Source organism: Ptiloglossa arizonensis, chromosome 2 (assembly GCF_051014685.1).
Source record: "Ptiloglossa arizonensis isolate GNS036 chromosome 2, iyPtiAriz1_principal, whole genome shotgun sequence".
Lineage (NCBI taxonomy): Eukaryota > Metazoa > Arthropoda > Insecta > Hymenoptera > Colletidae > Ptiloglossa > Ptiloglossa arizonensis.
In genome coordinates, this window is record NC_135049.1 from 25,179,113 (window position 1) to 25,196,907 (window position 17,795).

The window sequence follows — 17,795 nt, forward strand, 5'->3', positions numbered from 1 at the left end:
TATATTTTGATCGTAAATATTTTCTTTCGCGAAAAAACGGCAAAGTTACGTAAATTATTAACTTCTTACAAATAATAATCTTTTCGTACCGGCTTCTAGTATTAAAAAACTATCGAATACTTTTGAACGATAGTGTATACGAAGGTTTCGTATATATTTACATATTTGTAAATACTTATAAGAATAGGCTCTTGAACCGTAGTTGTGACTCGTTTTTTTATGAAATATTACCAAGGCATATTGCTGTTACTAATATTACTATTCGAACGACCCACAGCGGTCTAAAACGCTTCGACCCAATAATCCAGTGTCTCGTGGTTATTTTTGTTATCAATTTATTCTTTAACCTTTCCAGCGGTAAACGGGACACACGTATACTGCAGTGTTTTCTAAACTTCACCTCCGTCAGACCGAGCTCCCTTGATAAAGAAAACGTTAGAACGAAAATGATTTTCGGTCATTCTTTTATGAAGTGAAATTCCAAAACCACGTACATTATCGTGAATTTTATATTATTTAAACAAGATTTACGTTCACGCGATACATAGTTCCATTACGGAAAATACTTGGTTTTATTTTTTATTGTAGATCGACGCAACAAAATACTAGACTGTGCGCCGTTGGCAGGAAGGTTCGTGGAAAATAAAATTTATTACCGAAGTATAAATGTACTTGCACGTACGCGTGTACGTATTCGATCCAGTCGAAGGATTTTGTTGTTTCCAAGCATGGAGTGTTCACGCGTGTTTACACTCGGTGCAATTTAATTTTTGCAATTGGTGCATGCGAAACTCGTATATCGAGTTTTGAGATTATTTCAAGATGAGCAAGAGTTTCAACGATAAACGTTTAAGAACAATTAAATTCTTTCTAGAAGCTGCTCGAGCTGTTATTCAACAATTCGAAAACCTTCTAGTACGTAGTGCTGTTTAATAGCACCTTTGACGAACGTTTTGCAAAATATTTCTTACAGTTACTTTGTACGTAAAAACTCTTGGAAACTCGTACAACACGAGTACGCATTTTATCGAAAATTACTTCTTTTTTGAGACTACTGCGACAAAGAAGTAATATTAAAGTTGCAAATATTTATTCCATAGTAAAATGGTTCGGACGTTTTAGAAGACCTTCGGGATAAGAAATCTTGGATAATTTCGCGGTCTAGGAAATCTTGAAGGTTTTACAAGTGTTGAAAGTTTTAAAAGTCCTTAAATGTCTTTGTAAAAACGAAAACGGAAGAACGGAAAATTTATAAATTAATTCACGATTGTGCAGGTGAACATAGAATTCTAAAACAAAAATACTTGTATCGTATGATAACGAGCAACGTTATTTTAAGATTTTTTAATGTTTCGTTGTTTTCAGAGTAGCCAAACAATTATGTATTTTAATTTGTTGAAAAATTATCGAACAAGTGTAGAAAAATTTACCTCATCGCCACTATCGATGTTGCGTGTCGTCTTTGGCTTTAGACATTTCAGGATTCTGTTATTTACCGAGAGAAGCGAATTCTTTTTTTCTCTGAATTTGGAATCTCGTAATGATTACACTCAAAGCATTTGAGATGTCATTTCGATATTTCAATATCTTTCCTCGTGTTTGCCGATATATTGGTTTTAAAGGAGAGGTAATACACATATCGTGAAATTAAAGTCAACTCGTTATACAGTTTAAGAAAGTATTATTTTTCTTTTGCTTAAAAGAACCGTCGTACTTACATCGTTCGTGGACATTGACGAAGATAACGCGTGACAATCGATGTAATTGTTAGAAAAGTTATGTTCAGTTTGTCGCTTAATTGACTTTACCTCGGATGTACGCGTTCCAAATGATAGGTAATTTTCTAAATCAACCCTCTAGAATAGGTTCACGGGGCTCTCGGCCAGTTTCTTTTAAGTTGGGATACAACTTTGCTTTGAGACCATCGCTATTAATTCTTCCATGGAAATCTGGCTTTTTCTCTTTAGGCGCGCTTCGCTGTAACCAAACGTCCAACAAACTTTTAGGAGCGTAGAGACTACCCTTGAGAAGTTGCTTTCCAAGGGATATCGACGTGCTAGGTGGTGGTGACATCGGTGAATCGGTTGTTGCTCTTATTACACTCGCCCGAGCGGTTCCATCTTCTTTTCCAAAACTGTGTATGAATAAACGGACAATTGTTAGTATTTTTTACCAAGAAAAAAGGAGAACTTGTTTTTTATTTTCAAAATATCTTACACATACCCATCCAATTCGCGTAATGCCTGGTCCAATTCGACCTTATCCTTATCGTCTTTGCTCCGTACTTCAAGAAGACAAGTCAGAACTTCAGAATGCGCGGCAGAATTATTAACATGATGTTTGAGAAACGTTTCTAGTTCTCCCCACAAGAGTCTATAGTGTTCTTCTCTACGTACACCACCTTTACCACCACGCCCCCCACCTATACTTGGCAAAGGTAGGGCTTCGTGTTTTGCTTCCAATTGCAACAAACTAAAGATCACTTGCTTACACTGTACGACCTCTTCAGCAGTGAGTTCCTCCTTTACCATTAAATCCGGCAATGGTTCTATTAACTTCGATACAAAATTTTCATTAATCGATACAGACAGATTAAATGTTAACCGAAATTAAGTTTGATTCGTTTGAAATAAATACCTGTTTTAAATTAAACATAAGAGTACTAGAAATAGTGATTGGCCAATACTTTGTGTGCCGTTCCAATCTCGATCTCATCTTTTCTGCTGGACCTTCACTATTACTGCTTGTACTTCGTTTTAAAGGTACAAGTACATTATTTCGCATAAGTCTTCCAAAATCCTGTAACAAGCAACGTATAAAATGTATCTCTAATCAAGAAGCTTTTGGTGAAAAATTTTAATCTCGAAAAACAAATTATTTAAATCTGATTATACTTACGGTTATTCTGTAATCAGTGACACGTCCACCGCAACCTTCACTAATGGAGGGTGGATCCTCCAATACGCTTCTGGCAGTAGATAACGTATGTATAAAAATTTCTCCACCATGTGCCGCGAGTAAATGAGAAATAGTCTTCCCGCCACTTTTTCTGGCCATTTCGAGCATTACTGACCTACCATTTAAAAGGAAATTAATCAAACAGGACGAAGGTCTACTATTTACATCTACCGGTGTAATTCTGTGCATAGCTGTGCAATTTTGCATTTCGGCTGCACTACATCCTCGTGGTGTACACCATTTCAGAGTTACTGTTTCATACTCTGATCCTTCTTCGAATCTCCTAAATGTTTTGATCAAAGCTGAATCTTGTGGATTTCCTGAAAGGAAAAAGAAATACGTTTGCAATGTAATTTTAATTATACTAATTTTCACTTTACAACTTAATACTGTGTTTAATCAAAAAACCTTTTAGGATTGCAGAATGTGCAGCTGATGAATGAAATATCTCAACATCATAATTTGCAGAGGAACTAGCATTCTGTTCTTCTTTCATCGGTATACCAGTTACTGTGGTACTTGCTAGATCGTAATGAGACAAAATTAAGTGGGACAATTTTGAATGTAAAGCAGGTGCCTTAATTGAATGCACTTCTACCGTTAACAGTGGCGAAACCTGAAACAAAATATAAAACATTATTTCTTTCGTCAAATCGAATAAACATAATGAAAATACATAAGTAAAGTACCTCTCGAGGTCCCTGACTAGTAACTTGTGACTCGATATTGTTAGGAAAAATATTTAGTATAACCAGATGACAATAATCTACAGGTATTAAACTGAAATAAAAGAGAAGAATATATTACAAAATCAATAGTCTTTAACTTCTAAAAATCATATACAAAGATACCAACTGATCTGAAGCTAATGCAGTTTTATTCTCTTGAGCTAATTCGTTCAAAAATATATTTTCCAAGCTCTTCATATTGCTATTATCTCGCGCACTGGTGATACATATTACTCTACCTCTGTTAACAAGTTTACTAGCATTTTCATTTAACGATGTTCTCTTCTCATGTTGAATTTCCGAACACTCGTTCAATGTCTCAATAGCCACCCGTAATCCATGTATCACAGAGTAATCTTCTCCAGGTTCTGGAGTCTTTGTTGGTACTCCCAAAATGGCTGTGCCATTCATTATCTAAAATCGTAACAATCTTTGTCCGAACTACTATTTTACGATGTAAAAGTATAAAGGAAGAATCTATGAAAACTTACATGGTTTAAATTTTGCTGCGATGGACTCCATGAGTTTAATACGTATGCTGCACGATCGGTTACCACAAACCTTATCTGGAATTAAGTAACACTAATGTTAATAGCATTTTATTTTAGAATCATATGAATTTTGTTCATAAACAATAATTAAAAATTACTGTACAAAATAATATACCAATTTTCCAGCTGGAAAAAGGTCCCACACAATACGACAATATTCTAGAGAGGCCTCTACACTGGTAGTCCACAAAGATTTGCAAACAGGTGCCAAAGGAATTAAATTCTGACCGCGACTCTTCAAAAAATCAAACTCCAACGAACATTCGGTAGATATACCAAAGTACGGTGTATGGTCCAAAACAAAAATAGTCTTATGATTTGCTGGATACATTCTCCTACACCACTTTAGGAAATCGTCTTTTTTCAAATTCAATACATTGCAACCTATTTATTATACATTTATAAAAAGGAGAATAGTGCTACGCAAGTATCACACATTATAGGTTAGGATATGAGATACTTCGATGTCGTTAATATTACGTTTCTACCGTTATAAGGATTATATGATAATATGCATTGGTTGTGTAAGAATATTATTGTATTTTTGCATTTCTCTACAATTATCGTATTACAATTCAACGCTATAGGAATATCAACGTTATTATTGTAGTTTGCACAACATATAAACTTTATTCTACAACATTATTGAATAATTTTCTCATATACCTAAAAAAATAATTAATAAGCTACGACAAATTTTGATAGTGCTTTATTAAGATTAATTTAACGATTTGTCTGTATCGTGTCCTGTTAACGTTCAAAATTCCCCGGTAGAATTTCGATACACTTCCGCTAGAACGGGCGTTTCGTTCGTAGATAATTAATTTACTATTTTCTCTTTATTTTAGATTGTATTCTGTTAAAACAAAAATTTTGAAATGTTTAGTTTCATTTTTACAATATTGAACTTTCTTATTACAAAATAAATATTATTTCCATTCACCTCATATCATGTAGCGTTATGTGTAACGTATGTGCAAACAGAACTTCCTTTCCGCTTGGAAGTCTCCTAGTGGCATTGATAACGTAAGATTGCTGTAACACTTTTCTTTATTTATAACTCATATTTTTCTGTAAAAAGTAAAATATTGTTAATAAAAGAGCAGGAATTATCCTACATTTAAAATTGATGTAAAAATTTGTACGAATAGCAAGTAATTACAATAAATTTATGTAATCAAGTTGGTTAACGCACGTGGTATACTTTTAACAAAACTTTTTCTATAGTAACAATAATTCAATATTGCGAATTGTCGGTTTTTCATATGTTACACATTAAAATTTTTGTACTAAAAGGGTACATAATAAATTATGATGGTATTTCTCAAATTTTATTTTCCCGAATTGAGTTTGCTACTTATTTTAGGTTATAAGGGGAGGTTATATTTGCAACTTCTTTAAACGAATAAAATGAATATTCATTTCGACAGTGATTGCAATGGAAAACATAACGTACAAAATGTTATTTGATATATTTTATATTAATACTTATGTTCAGGTTACTCGTAAGTCAACCAAAACGTTAAGATGTCAGGAGGTCTAGACGTATTGTCCCTGAAAGAGGATGATGTTACTAAAATGTTAGCTGCATTTACACATTTGGGCGCGGAAAATATAAATTTCCAAATGGAACAATACGTCTATAAGAAGAAAAATGATGGTAAGTTTTATTTATAATCAAATATTTTTATTTTTAATTGAAAATGAATAATGTCTTATTTTTCAAATTTAGGTGTTAGCATCGTCAATTTACGCCACACATGGGAAAAATTACTACTGGCAGCACGTGCCATTGTTGCTATTGAACATCCTAGCGAAGTTTTCGTCATTAGTTGCCGTCAAACTGGACAAAGGGCTGTTCTAAAATTTGCACAACATACTGGTGCTACACCTATTGCTGGTCGTTTCACACCTGGTGCCTTTACTAATCAAATTCAGGTTGTGTTTGCTACAATATTAAAAATTATACATTGTTTATTTTTATACACAATGATGAACAATGACTTACCATAACTTATATTTGTTGGTTTATTTTGGCTTAATCTTTTCTGATTTTATATAATAATGTAATGAACATTTAACTAGTTTTAAATTCCATGCATTAATTTTAGTAATTACTTTCAGTCTGCTTTTCGTGAGCCGCGTCTGTTGATAGTTACTGATCCATCTACCGATCACCAACCTATCACTGAGGCCAGTTATGTGAACATTCCAGTCATTGCTTTTTGTAATACTGATTCACCTCTTCGTTTTGTCGATATTGCAATTCCATGTAACACAAAGAGTCTTCATTGTGTTGGTCTCATGTGGTGGTTACTAGCAAGAGAGGTACTTCGATTAAGAGGTTCTATCGCTCGCGAGAGTAAATGGGACGTCGTTGTTGATTTATTCTTCTACAGAGATCCAGAAGAGGTTTGTATCATTGATATAAATTGAATCAAATTCATTCTACCTACATTTTATGTTGTTTCTTTCTTTCATTTTATACATGATGAAAAAGTAGTATCCAGAAAAATGGTTGTTGACTTTATTTAATTATGGCTTAATCTTTTCTGAAACTGTTTTAAAAACGTATTTGACCTTATCTAATAATTCCCAAATGATAATACGATATCATTGCATTATTGCAGGCTGAAAAAGAAGAACAAGCAGCTAAAGAAATTGCACCAGTCAAAGAGTTCACAGGACCTGTTGAAGTTCCAACTACTGCAGAATCTGGTTGGGCCAATGATGTTGAGACAACGGCTGCGGTTACCACTGAAAATTGGGCAGATGATGTTGCAACACCAACTGCAGCTGCTGTTCCAGCTGCAGGTGCGGCTCCAGCTTTCCAGGCAAGCGGAGACTGGGCTGCTCAAGTAAATATGAATTTAATAAATGTTTAATAATGTATCAACTGGTACTCGAAATTATTAACTGTATTTATTTTCTATATAGCCATCAGAAGAGTGGACTACAACTACACCATCTACTACCAATCAGAGCTGGGGAGGTGCCACAACCGAAAATTGGTAATTTTATTCTTTCAGAATTTCCATACACTGATACATTTTGTACAGTGAATACAATAAAATGAATAAAAATTGACACCAATCTGCCTTTTTTTTCCAACAATCAAATTGAATATAAATTTAAGGTAGCTCTTAGAAAATATTTATCTAATAGTGAATATATTTAATATTTGTTCTTCTAGACTTGTAACTGATGTAAAACCATAATTTAAATAATTATTAATAATATCCTAGTATAAATGATGGATTAAAATATTTCGTTGAAACATTATTCGCGAAGAATTTTTCGTTGAGGTCCAAATGACACTGTTAAAGCGCTACACGCATCGATTATTGATTAACAAGTGTTTTTCACAATAACTTTTCTGTTTAGAAAAGTAATTAATTAAATTTCGATTTTTTTAAGTAAAAAATATGACTACACGAATTGTATAAGTTATAAGAATTAAACGAATATTAATTTAATGTATCTAATAAACAATCATTATTTTACATGTTTTAAAACATTAAGCAACATGTTAGAACATGTTAGATCAACTTTTACTTCGAATCTCGATCAAATTGTAAAAATTATCAGTCTTCGAAAAAGCATTTAGCCTATAAAACATCAAGGTAGTAATTTATTGTTCAGGTCATAGAAAAGTATAACCATTTCGTTTTAAAATAAGCAAAGTCGCATTAAAAAGAGATGATGTTTTACGAAAACAATGGATTTTCCGGCCATCGTGGTCTCCACCGTTTCTTCATTATTAAAGTATTGGCGAAATATTTATACAAACCATTTATTACTAACTTATGCAAAATATATATTTGTGTCAATTAGCAATCCAGATTCAGAAAATTTCAAGTGTTTTTTAATAAGAGCATTGTTTGTCATGTAATTTACAAATAAAATATTTATTAATAAAACAGCTAATGATTCTATAGTATAAATTAATTCAACCTTAGTTTCTAAAGTAATATTGGTTAATTAGTTGTTTAATTACGTAAAAAAGCGATTTAAAACTGCCAGAATGTGAATAAAGTACTCGTTGCGACATCTAGCGACGTAAATAGAAAGTATTCCTCGACAAACTTGGCCTAGTAGCCACAGATTGCGCCACTTGTGCTATGTGAACAACAGAATTAGTTTATTAAATAATTTTACAAATTATTAGAAATCCTCCAAACCTTATTTAAATTGTATGATTGGTCTGTTAAATATTTTTTCCTTTAAGTTTATTAACATAAAATATATTTTTAATGCAGTAAGAGAATTCATGATAAATTATTGCATTTTTCAATTGTTGGCAATTCTATTGTACAAATTGATTCAACCTTAGTTTGTTAAGTATCACGATTAATTGTTTATTTACGTAAAAGGGATTTAAAAGTGCTAGAATGTGAATATAGACCTTGTTAAGAAATCTATCAATGTAAATATTAGATATTCCTAGTTTGCTGATTTTAGAAATTATATAAATTTAACAAATTATTGTAGCTTCTACAATAAAGAGTATTCGTTATTAGTTTTCCCACGGGATATATTATTTTTGCAAGCGCAGTTGATTTACAGAAAAATTGGTGTAATTAAGTAGTTATTTATTTTATAAATATTCTAAGTTATTTGCATAGTTTGGTGATTGGTAACCACAGAAATATATAACAACGTTGACGAAACGAAAATTTGTATTCATGTCCACTTTTCATTATCCATCGTATACAACTTAGAATAAACAGTTTTACTGAGCTGTTGCTGCTGATGGTGCTGATGTTGTAGCTTTGGCTTGTTCCTCGCGAATACGATCTTTTTTTAGCTGTCCCATAAACGAAACCTTGTCAGCTACAGTTTGGAAGCGACCGTGCCCAAATTTAGAGCTGGTGTCGATGAATTTGAGATTGATCTTCTCTAATGCGGATCGTTTGGTATGTACCAACAAAGACTGTAAACATAGATCTTTATATCGTAGATACAATGGAATAGAAAAACCAGTTTTAAGTTCTACCGAAAATATCAGTCCTATCATTAGATATCATTAAAATTTCATAATGAACATGTTTGGCTCTTTAAGTTATTCATCACAGAAAGCTAACAGCACAGTTTTGAAAAACAATCGTGATTCCTTACCTTACGCAATGTAATTACACGTTTTTTTGGCCCCATACAACAACCTTTAAGTATAATGAAGTCGTTATTCACTTCACCGTAATGAGGAAAACCGCCCATAGGAGTGATGGTTTTTTCGGTGCGATCGTACTCTGTCGAAGCATTATTTTTCACGACCTAAAATAAATAGTGAACTTTATAACCAGTTCTTTCTAATCGAGTTTTTAACATATAATAAAAAACGTTTGTGTCACTTGATTTGGAGACCAAAAACATAAGTAAATGTTTTAGGTACTATGACTACAAGTCATTTATATTCGCCTCCTATGATATTATTAATCTTCATTGAGTAAGACTAACATAGGGAAGAGGCGAGCTTTTATACGAAAAGTAATAGATAAATACCTTGCCGTCTTTTGTGTGAATGCCTTGTCCAATTCTGTAGATTTTCTTATTCATTTCTGTGCGATGATGGTATCCCTTCTGACCAGCACGTGCAACGGTGAACGACACGCGGCTCGGATGCCAAGCTCCAATACAAGCAACTTTTCTTAAACCTTTATGTGTTTTACGTGGTAGTTTTTTTGTATGCCAACGTGATGTAACACCTATAAAATGGTACACCTTTTTAGAACTGTATACGTTAATTAAATCAATGTATGCACGAATCAGAAATTGATAGTAGTCATAGGGGTAACGTTTTAATCCTTTTGCTACGATGAGCGACAATAGTTACTCTCCACATAACACCACTTAAATACGACAGACGTCTGTAATCGGTTTGCCAAGGTATACCGTATATTTACTTCGAATTTTCAGTTTTTTATTAATCGTTCGAGTGCCATGTGACGCAATTGCTTGTTTAGTTTTTGGAAGTGCCAGTCCATAAATCCGCAGAATCAAATTTATTGCACGCTTGGATTTTGTTTATACATACGTTATAAGGAACAAGAGGAGCACGATTGCATCACTCGACATTTTTTAATCTGATATCTGTAAAGGCTTTTGGCATTTAAACGATTAAAGTTTATTAAAAAATTATAAATATTTTGTTTTAAAGAAGTTATTTTTCAAAAAATTATTGCAAAAGCAACTTTTTTAAACGCGACGCTTTATTTAACAGAAGCGTTCTAACAAAAGACCGCTATAGCGAAAGGGTTAATAACCAAGGACTTCAGCAGGAAGGCAGCATGATAATATCGTCAAAATGATCAGATAAATGTTAATCATGCTTTTTCATCATACAGTCCGAGTATTTAATTGAATGCTCTTCAAAATGTATGTTACACATAAAAAAAGGAAAGAGTCATTAAACCTACCTTTATATCCCTTTCCTTTAGTGACACCAATCACGTCAATCATTTCATCCGAAGCAAAGACATTGTTAACAGGTACAGGTTTTTCTAGATGTTCGCGTGCCCATTGAACCTTCTGTTCAATAGTTCCACCATTCAATTGGATTTCCATAATGTGGGCTTTCTTTTGGCGTTGTTTCAATAGTTTCATCTATTTAAAAATAATTTATCAGAAATCAAAAGTTTATTTACTCATGAGAAGTATATTTTTGAAGAATTACCTGAGTATGCGCAATAATTCGTACAACTTTGCAGTACTTGATGATCTTTTTCAAATCACTTTCGATTGATTTACGACCAAGATCATCCTGCCACTTTTTGGAAGCTTTTGTAAATGCCTTCTTCTTGCTCTTGTACCTACAGAAAAGAAACCGTAATGGCTGTCTTTCTATGCACATCTACCATCATGATCCATCTGTAATGTGCCAGTCTCTTCATAATGAGTGGAGACTGTACACAGTTTTTAGATCAACCTTTTAAAGAGCACTTTGCTCTTGGTTAAATCCAAATATTTACTCTCATCAGAATGAGCGGAGAGCTAATTCAGAATTGATTTTAATACATATTGTACAATATAACCTTACAGAACAAACATTAAAAGTACCAAAATGTTAAATCAAAAGATTTTCTCACCAATTCTTATAGAACCTTCTACGGCAGTCTTCAGAAAGATGTTCCGCCCAAACAGTAGTAAGAGCTCGTAACCCATGGGGAGTTTCTATATAGCCAACTACACCAACCACAATCATAGGTGGTGTCTCAAGAATGGTAACTGCTTCCACAATTTCTTTTTTATTCACCTCTAAAAACATATAACATCCATATGTAGCACTCTTAAAAGAAAATTAACAATGCTTAAAATAAAAAGATCTGTCTGTACTAGACATGGTTTATCTCAATGGTCATCACCCAATGGGTTCCAAAGAGTTTATGGAATATGCCTTGCCTACATGCTCTCTGCATAAGCAGGGCACATAGTTGTTCTTCGACACTGCGGTTGAGACCATACTGCACAATATCAAACAGCTCTTGAACCGCGACCAAAATTGACCAATACATTTCTGTATCTATCAAATTAAAGCCAAAGTGTCGGACGATATTACAAAGTGTCTTGTAAATGTAATCGATGACAAAAATATAAATTCTACGTTCCCTCATTGAAAAAAAAAATGTACAAGTGGATTTTCTATTAAAAACATACTCTTGGATCAACTTACTCGATCCTGGACGATCGGCTTCCCTGACCACGTGGGTCATTCCGGCCTTATAACCGACAAAAGCTGTTAAATGAACAGGTTTGTTCGGATCGTCTTTAGGAAAGGCCTTAACTTTCCCACGATGACGTTGAGATCTCTTCTTGGGATAGAATCCCATAGACCCGTGACGAGGTGCACTGAACTTTCTGTGCGACTGTGCAACGAATTTTACGTTAAATACACGATACAAACAAATTAAATAAATTTTTGAATAATTCAAAAGTCAGACCGCCCTAGAATTTTCTTCATGGTTATTCAGTTAAAAACCATAAACTGTACACAACTAGAATCATCATGTAACGCAAACGGACAAAACTCGACACGTGGCCGCCATAAGTGAATTCATTTCTAACGATTGTACAAAACTTTGTAATTAATCTATTGTGAATCGAAAATAAGATTCGAAACGACGATTGTCTCGTGTAAAATTTAATTAAAATATTTAAGGATAATTTTGAAATTTTAAGAGGATACACATTGAACCGCGTAAGAATTTCTCTACGACAAACAACAAACTACTTACCATTATCCTTGGAACGATGAAAATGGAGGATGTATGACACCAAATTTCCTTTTATACCACTGCGACCGTCAAGATCTACAAACATTTTCAAACAAAAATACCTAGATTTAAAAATATATAAAAAGAAAAAATGTTGTATAAATTTGTAGTGGATTTGTCTAGGGAAAGTGATGAAAACAAAAAAAACAATAACTTTACTATCATTACAATTGAGAACTTTTGTGAAATGTTGTCATGATGTCTTTTGTTAAGGGTTCTCTAACTGTTTCTGGTGACACGTTTTTAGTGTCCGTCTGTATCGCGAGGTGGAGTTTTTGCTCTATTACCAACCTCCTTCTATATTAGTTACGTCACTAGAAATTCATTTAATAGATTTAATCGTAATTATATTTTAACTATTATATTATTTATAAGTATAATATGTCGTTTAGTAATATATTGCTTATGAAAAATAAATTAAAATCTTAATTTCACTATACGATAAAATTGAAGAGTATTGTATTTTATAAAAAAAAAATTAGTAAAACCCATATTTGTAAGATTATTAGAAAAAAATTGGTATTATATACATTTATAAATAACAAATATTGTAATTGTATGATATATATCGAACATCAATATTCAGACATTGATGTTGTTTGAAAGTGTTTCATAGTACTCGGGCCAGTAGCAAGGACCAATATAATCTGCTGGCGAAGTAAATCGTTATACATTTGTCTTTTTTTCTAGATCAATGCATACAAAAATGGAAGAAGAACCAAATGCATTTGTCCGATTTATTAATTCTATAGGATACTTAATAGATCGACCAGTTGTCTTGTTCCGAGGTATTATCTAATCAACCATTTAATTATGCCGTTATTCTAACAAGTATAAAGAAAAGCAGAAATCGATGAAAATATACACTTATTTTTTTTTGACAGAAAAGATCGTCGTGCCGAATCAAAAGAAGTATCCCTGGTATCATCAAAAATTTCGTCGTATTCCAACAATTGATGAATGTGGTGAACTTGATATTGTTTGTATTGTTGAAGCAGAACATCAATTCAAACGTGATAAGTAAGTTTCTTTTCTAAAAATGTTAAACAAAGCGTTGTAACAAAGATTTTTTTAGTAATGTTTGTTTTATACGATTTTATTGCTATGTTATATCTCATTCCAATTAATTTTATCTAGGTTGGTCGATGAAGAGATTTTATATTTGTTAAGACAACGTTTTGAAGACTGCACATATATGAACAACAAAGATTTAGAGCTTTGTCAAAATGTAAAACAAACCTACAATGATGCTGCTGCAGCATATTTTCAAAAATGTAGGAGTTTCCAATATTTGTAAAAATATATTCATAAAATTTAATGCATTAAGTATAATATATTTAAATTATCAGTAGATTATAAAAAATCAGTTAGAAATGTGTTATAATAGGTATTTTATAGGTCATGTAACTATAATGTTTTATATTGAAACAGACGGTGATCTTGGTATAAAGTGTACAGCAATCCAAGCATTTATGAAACAAAAACATCGTATGATCTGGGAACGACGACACGGACCAGTTGGTACTGGTATGAAGGAAGAGTTTGCCCCGATATAAAAATATTAAATTGTATAGGTTGTCATATTGATATAGTACAGATCTCTTTTTGAGATAAAAGCTGTGTTTATATTATTATATAGAAATTCTGTAATAGGAGCAAAATAAATTAATATTAAATTTTATATTCATTCTTCTAATAGTAAACCTTCTATACTTAAACTGTGGTTGCGTATTACAAAGTATTACAAGTATTTGCAACTTTTATTGTTTTATTTTGTATAATAGTTTGTAGAAAAATTATTTGTTATATGAAAAAAGTGTTTACAATATTTCTTGAACTCATTTTGTCATATACACAAAATTGATTTTAATATTAATTCTATACTTTTTTTGTTCATAAGTAATTTATTTTTATATTAAATACATCAGTGAAAGTCCATGATGTTCCATATATTTAAACATGTGGATACTACTGTATATACAGAATTTAAGCATATATAATACACATTTTTTATGACAAGAAGTTATCATATAGAAAACATTACAAATTATGTAATACATAGATATGTATGCATTATATGTATTTATATGATTTTATCATATAATGTTACTGTTTAATATTTAAATAAAATGCAATTGGGTGACAAAGAAATATTATTATTCCAACCATGTGTGTTGAATAGTCTTCTTTTATTAGTTCACCTTCAAATTATTAACTTTAGTTTATTAAAATAAATCAATTAACGACAAAGAAAAAACTTCACTAAAATGTACTTAAAGTCCAATATATCCTTATATAAGTATTTATTTTAATTACAAAAACAATCAATATTAGTGTCATACATTTCATGTAATTCAAATAAACTATACTATAGTAATATACAATTTAGAATCTTAAACTTATGTAGATGCATATAATTTCTACATAAATATAATACTACATGCATATAATTTATACATATATAATACTGATATATTTGGCATTATCTAGATACAAATTGAGTGAATTTTGTGAACCTCTGACAATTGTTTGCAGTATTTAAAACTTGAAATAGTTTATTATATACCTAGCTTACATCGTTAAACTATTATTTGTTAAATAAAATATCCCGATGTTTCAAAAATTAATGCATGTAAACAATATTTTACATAATAAATAACAATTGACAACCTATTATAGGAAGAGGTATAAGAGACTAGCTATAAACACAGCCTGTGTTTTGATAATAGTTTATCATATCTATACTATGTTTTTGATATAAAATAGACATTGTATAAAAAATGGACATTATCTAAATGAAAATATGATAATTATATATTGGGAATATAGTTCTCATGTATGCGCAGATTGATTTTGGTTTCTGAGATATACAGAAAAACTACACAGGAAAGAAAAGATATTTTCAGACAAAAATTACTTTAATTAACTAAATCTGTCATCTAATGAATGATTTGTCAATTGTTTATGTAGTTGAAAACAATTTTTACGTGAAAAATAAATAATTTTTTATAACTATCGAGATTTGCTTTTACATTGTGTAGTTTACAGTTATAATAATAATAATAATAGTTTATAAAGGATAATAATAAAATCAAATATATCCGAATGTTATACATATCTACAGATATCCTGTATATCTTTAAAGTTTCGTATTACATATCAGAATTTTTTACGAATTTTTATAAATATACATCTCCTTTTTCGATTCGTTTTTTATGAAAAAAATCTTTTAAAACATTTGCGTGCAATTGAACGGAACAATCATATTGTTTTGACCATGCCGCTATAAGGTCAAGTGCTTTTTCAACTTTTTTGTCTCGAAACTCTTCTTCTTTTTCTTCTTCTTTTTCGTTTCTTTCTTCAGTAGATGAATCTCTTCTTTTCTGTATGCCACTAGTAACACTTAGCGTTTTAACTGTAGACTGAATCAATTTTCTTCGCGGAAGACTTTTCCACGTCAACCAGTTTTCGTCCGTTTTATAAACATTATTCAGATCAATGTTCGCCTCTTCTAAATATTTCAAAAGATCGGTAGAAAGATCTTCCGCTGTTTTATTAATTATATCTGCACTTTTACCCTGCATTTGTAAAGAACGTATCCCATGGCGTTTTTTAAAACGCCATATCCACCCTCTGTTACATACGAATGTTGATGGGTCGTTGCAATTTTCACTAAATTCTCTCGCTTTTTCAAGTAAGATTCTATCGCTGATAATATCGCCCAATGTTGATTGTTGTAAAAACCAAGAATACAATTGTTTATCTATTTCGCTGGCTATAGGTTCCCTTAATCTTTTTTTCTTATTAGAGGTAGGATTTGTTTTCACCTCTTGTCGAAGTTTCACCGCGTCCTTTTTAATGTTATAAATGGTGCGGACAGTGACTCCAAATTCACTGGCCAAATGTTTCAACGAGACACCTTTTTCTATTTCTTCCATGATTTCTAGTTTTTGCGACACTGTTAATTGTTTACACAGTTTTCTTTCATTGTTTAACATTTCTAAAAGATCGCTTAAATTATTCACTTCGCGAATTGATACGTGGTTTTTAAATTCTAATCTTAATACGATGTGTGCACATAATTTTTTCTCTGCACTATTTAGTTCGCCACTGTACCATGATGGGAAACGTTATAATGCTCGTCAGAGTCTTTTAGAAGAGTTCCTCGCTACGTGATTAAATTTTCATAAGAAAAAAAATTTTTCTTGCGCGGACATACGCTTAAATAAGATCAATGCTGGAAGAAACATGCATTACTGCACGGTTAACTTTCACTAACATCTGTATGGTTAACTTTCCACAATTCGTCCCCCCCCCCCCCCCTAATCTCTTCCATTCAGCATCTCGAGATCAACGAAACCTGCCCAGTGGAAAAGAAAGGACACATTAAATATCGTGTAATAGTACACATATTAAGTCAATTAAAAGTATTCCGATTCGAGTCGTGTTTGACCTCATTTTAATCAGAAGCATTTGAAGTACTAGTATGCATTGGTACCGTTTTTGAAAAAATGATATGAAAACTATGAAGAGTAAACTTTTGTATATTGTACGATTATTTTTTTATCGTAATAACATTTTCTTGAAGATTCTCGGTCGTGGTCGCTCGACGTATTACATCTACCTCGCTTTCTTCTGTTGTAATAATTTTCTTCATCAAACAATATTCAAGTTCGGTTCTACAAAAAAATACGCTACTCTGCGCGCAAAACTTTTACTGCTTCTTACCAAATCTCGTGAAAGTTAATCGTACATTACTGTAGTGACAAAGGGATCGCTTATATTCGAGCGAAGAAAGTAAATGAGATAAACTCTGCCCTTGAACTTCTCCCCGGAAAAGTAGTCGAAGAGATAACGAAGATATCGAGGCCAGGTGCGTGTATGGGAGAAAGTTGAATCGTTTCGCTCACCGAAGAGAAAGCACCGTAATAAAATTTGGTAACTATTTAAAAAAAAAGGATCTTACCGATTCCGATGATTTTTCAATATGTTGTAAAAATCAACACTTTCGGCAACTTTTTCCTACACACGATCATCGTTCGGCCTTAGTTTCTAAAATTTTTGCAAAAAACTATTGCTACTACCATTGATAACCAATTTAAGTGATTACGTTTGGGTCGGTTCACCTAATTCGAACCTAATCCATTAAATTAGTTAAGAACGAATTATGCGATACAATAATACCAAATGAAATAAACGAAAGCGATTCGTATTTATTTATATTTTTTTCTATCTTTCTGTAAATTTTTATCTATATGTCCTGTACAATTTCTATATTTTCTACTGGA

General features: G+C 32.0%; 4 protein-coding genes and 1 non-coding gene across 8 annotated transcripts; 2 read left to right on the forward strand and 3 right to left on the reverse strand.

Annotated features, from left to right (window-relative positions):
* Positions 1-1,667: 1,667 nt before the first annotated feature.
* Asun (integrator complex subunit 13 asun) lies at positions 1,668-5,203 on the reverse strand. 2 transcript variants are annotated; one of them, XM_076327317.1, is made up of 9 exons: positions 5,181-5,203; positions 4,178-4,252; positions 3,814-4,100; positions 3,648-3,738; positions 3,367-3,574; positions 2,899-3,278; positions 2,638-2,799; positions 2,224-2,555; positions 1,668-2,134 (listed from the first exon to the last, which is right to left on the reverse strand). In XM_076327317.1, the coding sequence occupies exons 3-9, from the start codon at positions 4,095-4,097 to the stop codon at positions 1,849-1,851; spliced, it is 1,743 nt and encodes a 580-aa protein (XP_076183432.1). In that variant the 5' UTR covers positions 4,098-4,100; positions 4,178-4,252; positions 5,181-5,203; the 3' UTR covers positions 1,668-1,848. The 2 variants fall into 2 exon arrangements, with proteins under 2 accessions (XP_076183432.1, XP_076183431.1); XM_076327316.1 differs by lacking the exon at positions 5,181-5,203 and adding an exon at positions 4,353-4,711.
* Positions 5,135-7,324, forward strand: Sta (stubarista 40S ribosomal protein SA). The gene is made up of 6 exons (XM_076327318.1): positions 5,135-5,263; positions 5,736-5,897; positions 5,970-6,175; positions 6,362-6,649; positions 6,868-7,095; positions 7,175-7,324. Exons 2-6 carry the CDS (start codon positions 5,765-5,767, stop codon positions 7,250-7,252), a joined length of 933 nt encoding a protein of 310 aa, XP_076183433.1. The 5' UTR covers positions 5,135-5,263; positions 5,736-5,764; the 3' UTR covers positions 7,253-7,324.
* Positions 7,325-8,898: 1,574 nt separating this feature from the next.
* Positions 8,899-12,119, reverse strand: Rpl3 (ribosomal protein L3). Its single transcript, XM_076327319.1, has 7 exons — positions 11,907-12,119; positions 11,323-11,491; positions 10,911-11,046; positions 10,654-10,840; positions 9,740-9,942; positions 9,356-9,511; positions 8,899-9,170 (listed from the first exon to the last, which is right to left on the reverse strand). Exons 1-7 carry the CDS (start codon positions 12,061-12,063, stop codon positions 8,970-8,972), a joined length of 1,209 nt encoding a protein of 402 aa, XP_076183434.1. The 5' UTR covers positions 12,064-12,119; the 3' UTR covers positions 8,899-8,969.
* Positions 12,120-12,164: 45 nt separating this feature from the next.
* Positions 12,165-12,241, reverse strand: LOC143143924 (small nucleolar RNA U43). Its single transcript, XR_012991294.1, has one exon. It is a non-coding gene; the product is annotated as a small nucleolar RNA U43 (small nucleolar RNA).
* A 565-nt stretch (positions 12,242-12,806) lies between these two features.
* Nd-pdsw (NADH dehydrogenase (ubiquinone) PDSW subunit) lies at positions 12,807-14,188 on the forward strand. Of its 3 annotated transcripts, none has more exons than XM_076327913.1 (5): positions 12,807-12,848; positions 13,198-13,295; positions 13,392-13,527; positions 13,645-13,781; positions 13,939-14,188. In XM_076327913.1, the coding sequence occupies exons 2-5, from the start codon at positions 13,202-13,204 to the stop codon at positions 14,061-14,063; spliced, it is 492 nt and encodes a 163-aa protein (XP_076184028.1). In that variant the 5' UTR covers positions 12,807-12,848; positions 13,198-13,201; the 3' UTR covers positions 14,064-14,188. The 3 variants fall into 3 exon arrangements, with proteins under 3 accessions (XP_076184028.1, XP_076184029.1, XP_076184027.1); XM_076327914.1 differs by lacking the exon at positions 12,807-12,848 and adding an exon at positions 12,985-13,003; XM_076327912.1 differs by lacking the exon at positions 12,807-12,848 and having other exon boundaries at positions 13,069-13,295.
* The last annotated feature ends 3,607 nt before the right edge of the window (positions 14,189-17,795 follow it).

Bases quoted from the DNA above. Each gene is read 5' to 3' on its own strand.
- Asun (XM_076327316.1), bottom strand. From the start codon at position 4,568: ATGTATCCAGCAAATCATAAGACTATTTTTGTTTTGGACCATACACCG. The intron at 4,253-4,352 runs GTATATTATTTT...ACTTAATTCCAG, and splicing joins TTTTTCCAGCTGGAAAATTG to ATAAGGTTTGTGGTAACCGA. The intron at 3,575-3,647 runs GTACTTTACTTA...ATTTTGTTTCAG, and splicing joins CTAGTCAGGGACCTCGAGAG to GTTTCGCCACTGTTAACGGT.
- Sta (XM_076327318.1), top strand. From the start codon at position 5,765: ATGTCAGGAGGTCTAGACGTATTGTCCCTGAAAGAGGATGATGTTACT. The intron at 6,650-6,867 runs GTTTGTATCATT...GCATTATTGCAG, and splicing joins TCTACAGAGATCCAGAAGAG to GCTGAAAAAGAAGAACAAGC. The intron at 7,096-7,174 runs GTAAATATGAAT...TTTTCTATATAG, and splicing joins GCGGAGACTGGGCTGCTCAA to CCATCAGAAGAGTGGACTAC.
- Rpl3 (XM_076327319.1), bottom strand. From the start codon at position 12,063: ATGGGATTCTATCCCAAGAAGAGATCTCAACGTCATCGTGGGAAAGTT. The intron at 11,047-11,322 runs GTGAGAAAATCT...TCTTTTCTGTAG, and splicing joins AGAAGGTTCTATAAGAATTG to GTACAAGAGCAAGAAGAAGG. The intron at 10,841-10,910 runs GTAATTCTTCAA...ATTTTTAAATAG, and splicing joins GAATTATTGCGCATACTCAG to ATGAAACTATTGAAACAACG.
- Nd-pdsw (XM_076327913.1), top strand. From the start codon at position 13,202: ATGCATACAAAAATGGAAGAAGAACCAAATGCATTTGTCCGATTTATT. The intron at 13,528-13,644 runs GTAAGTTTCTTT...AATTTTATCTAG, and splicing joins CATCAATTCAAACGTGATAA to GTTGGTCGATGAAGAGATTT. The intron at 13,782-13,938 runs GTAGGAGTTTCC...ATATTGAAACAG, and splicing joins TGCAGCATATTTTCAAAAAT to ACGGTGATCTTGGTATAAAG.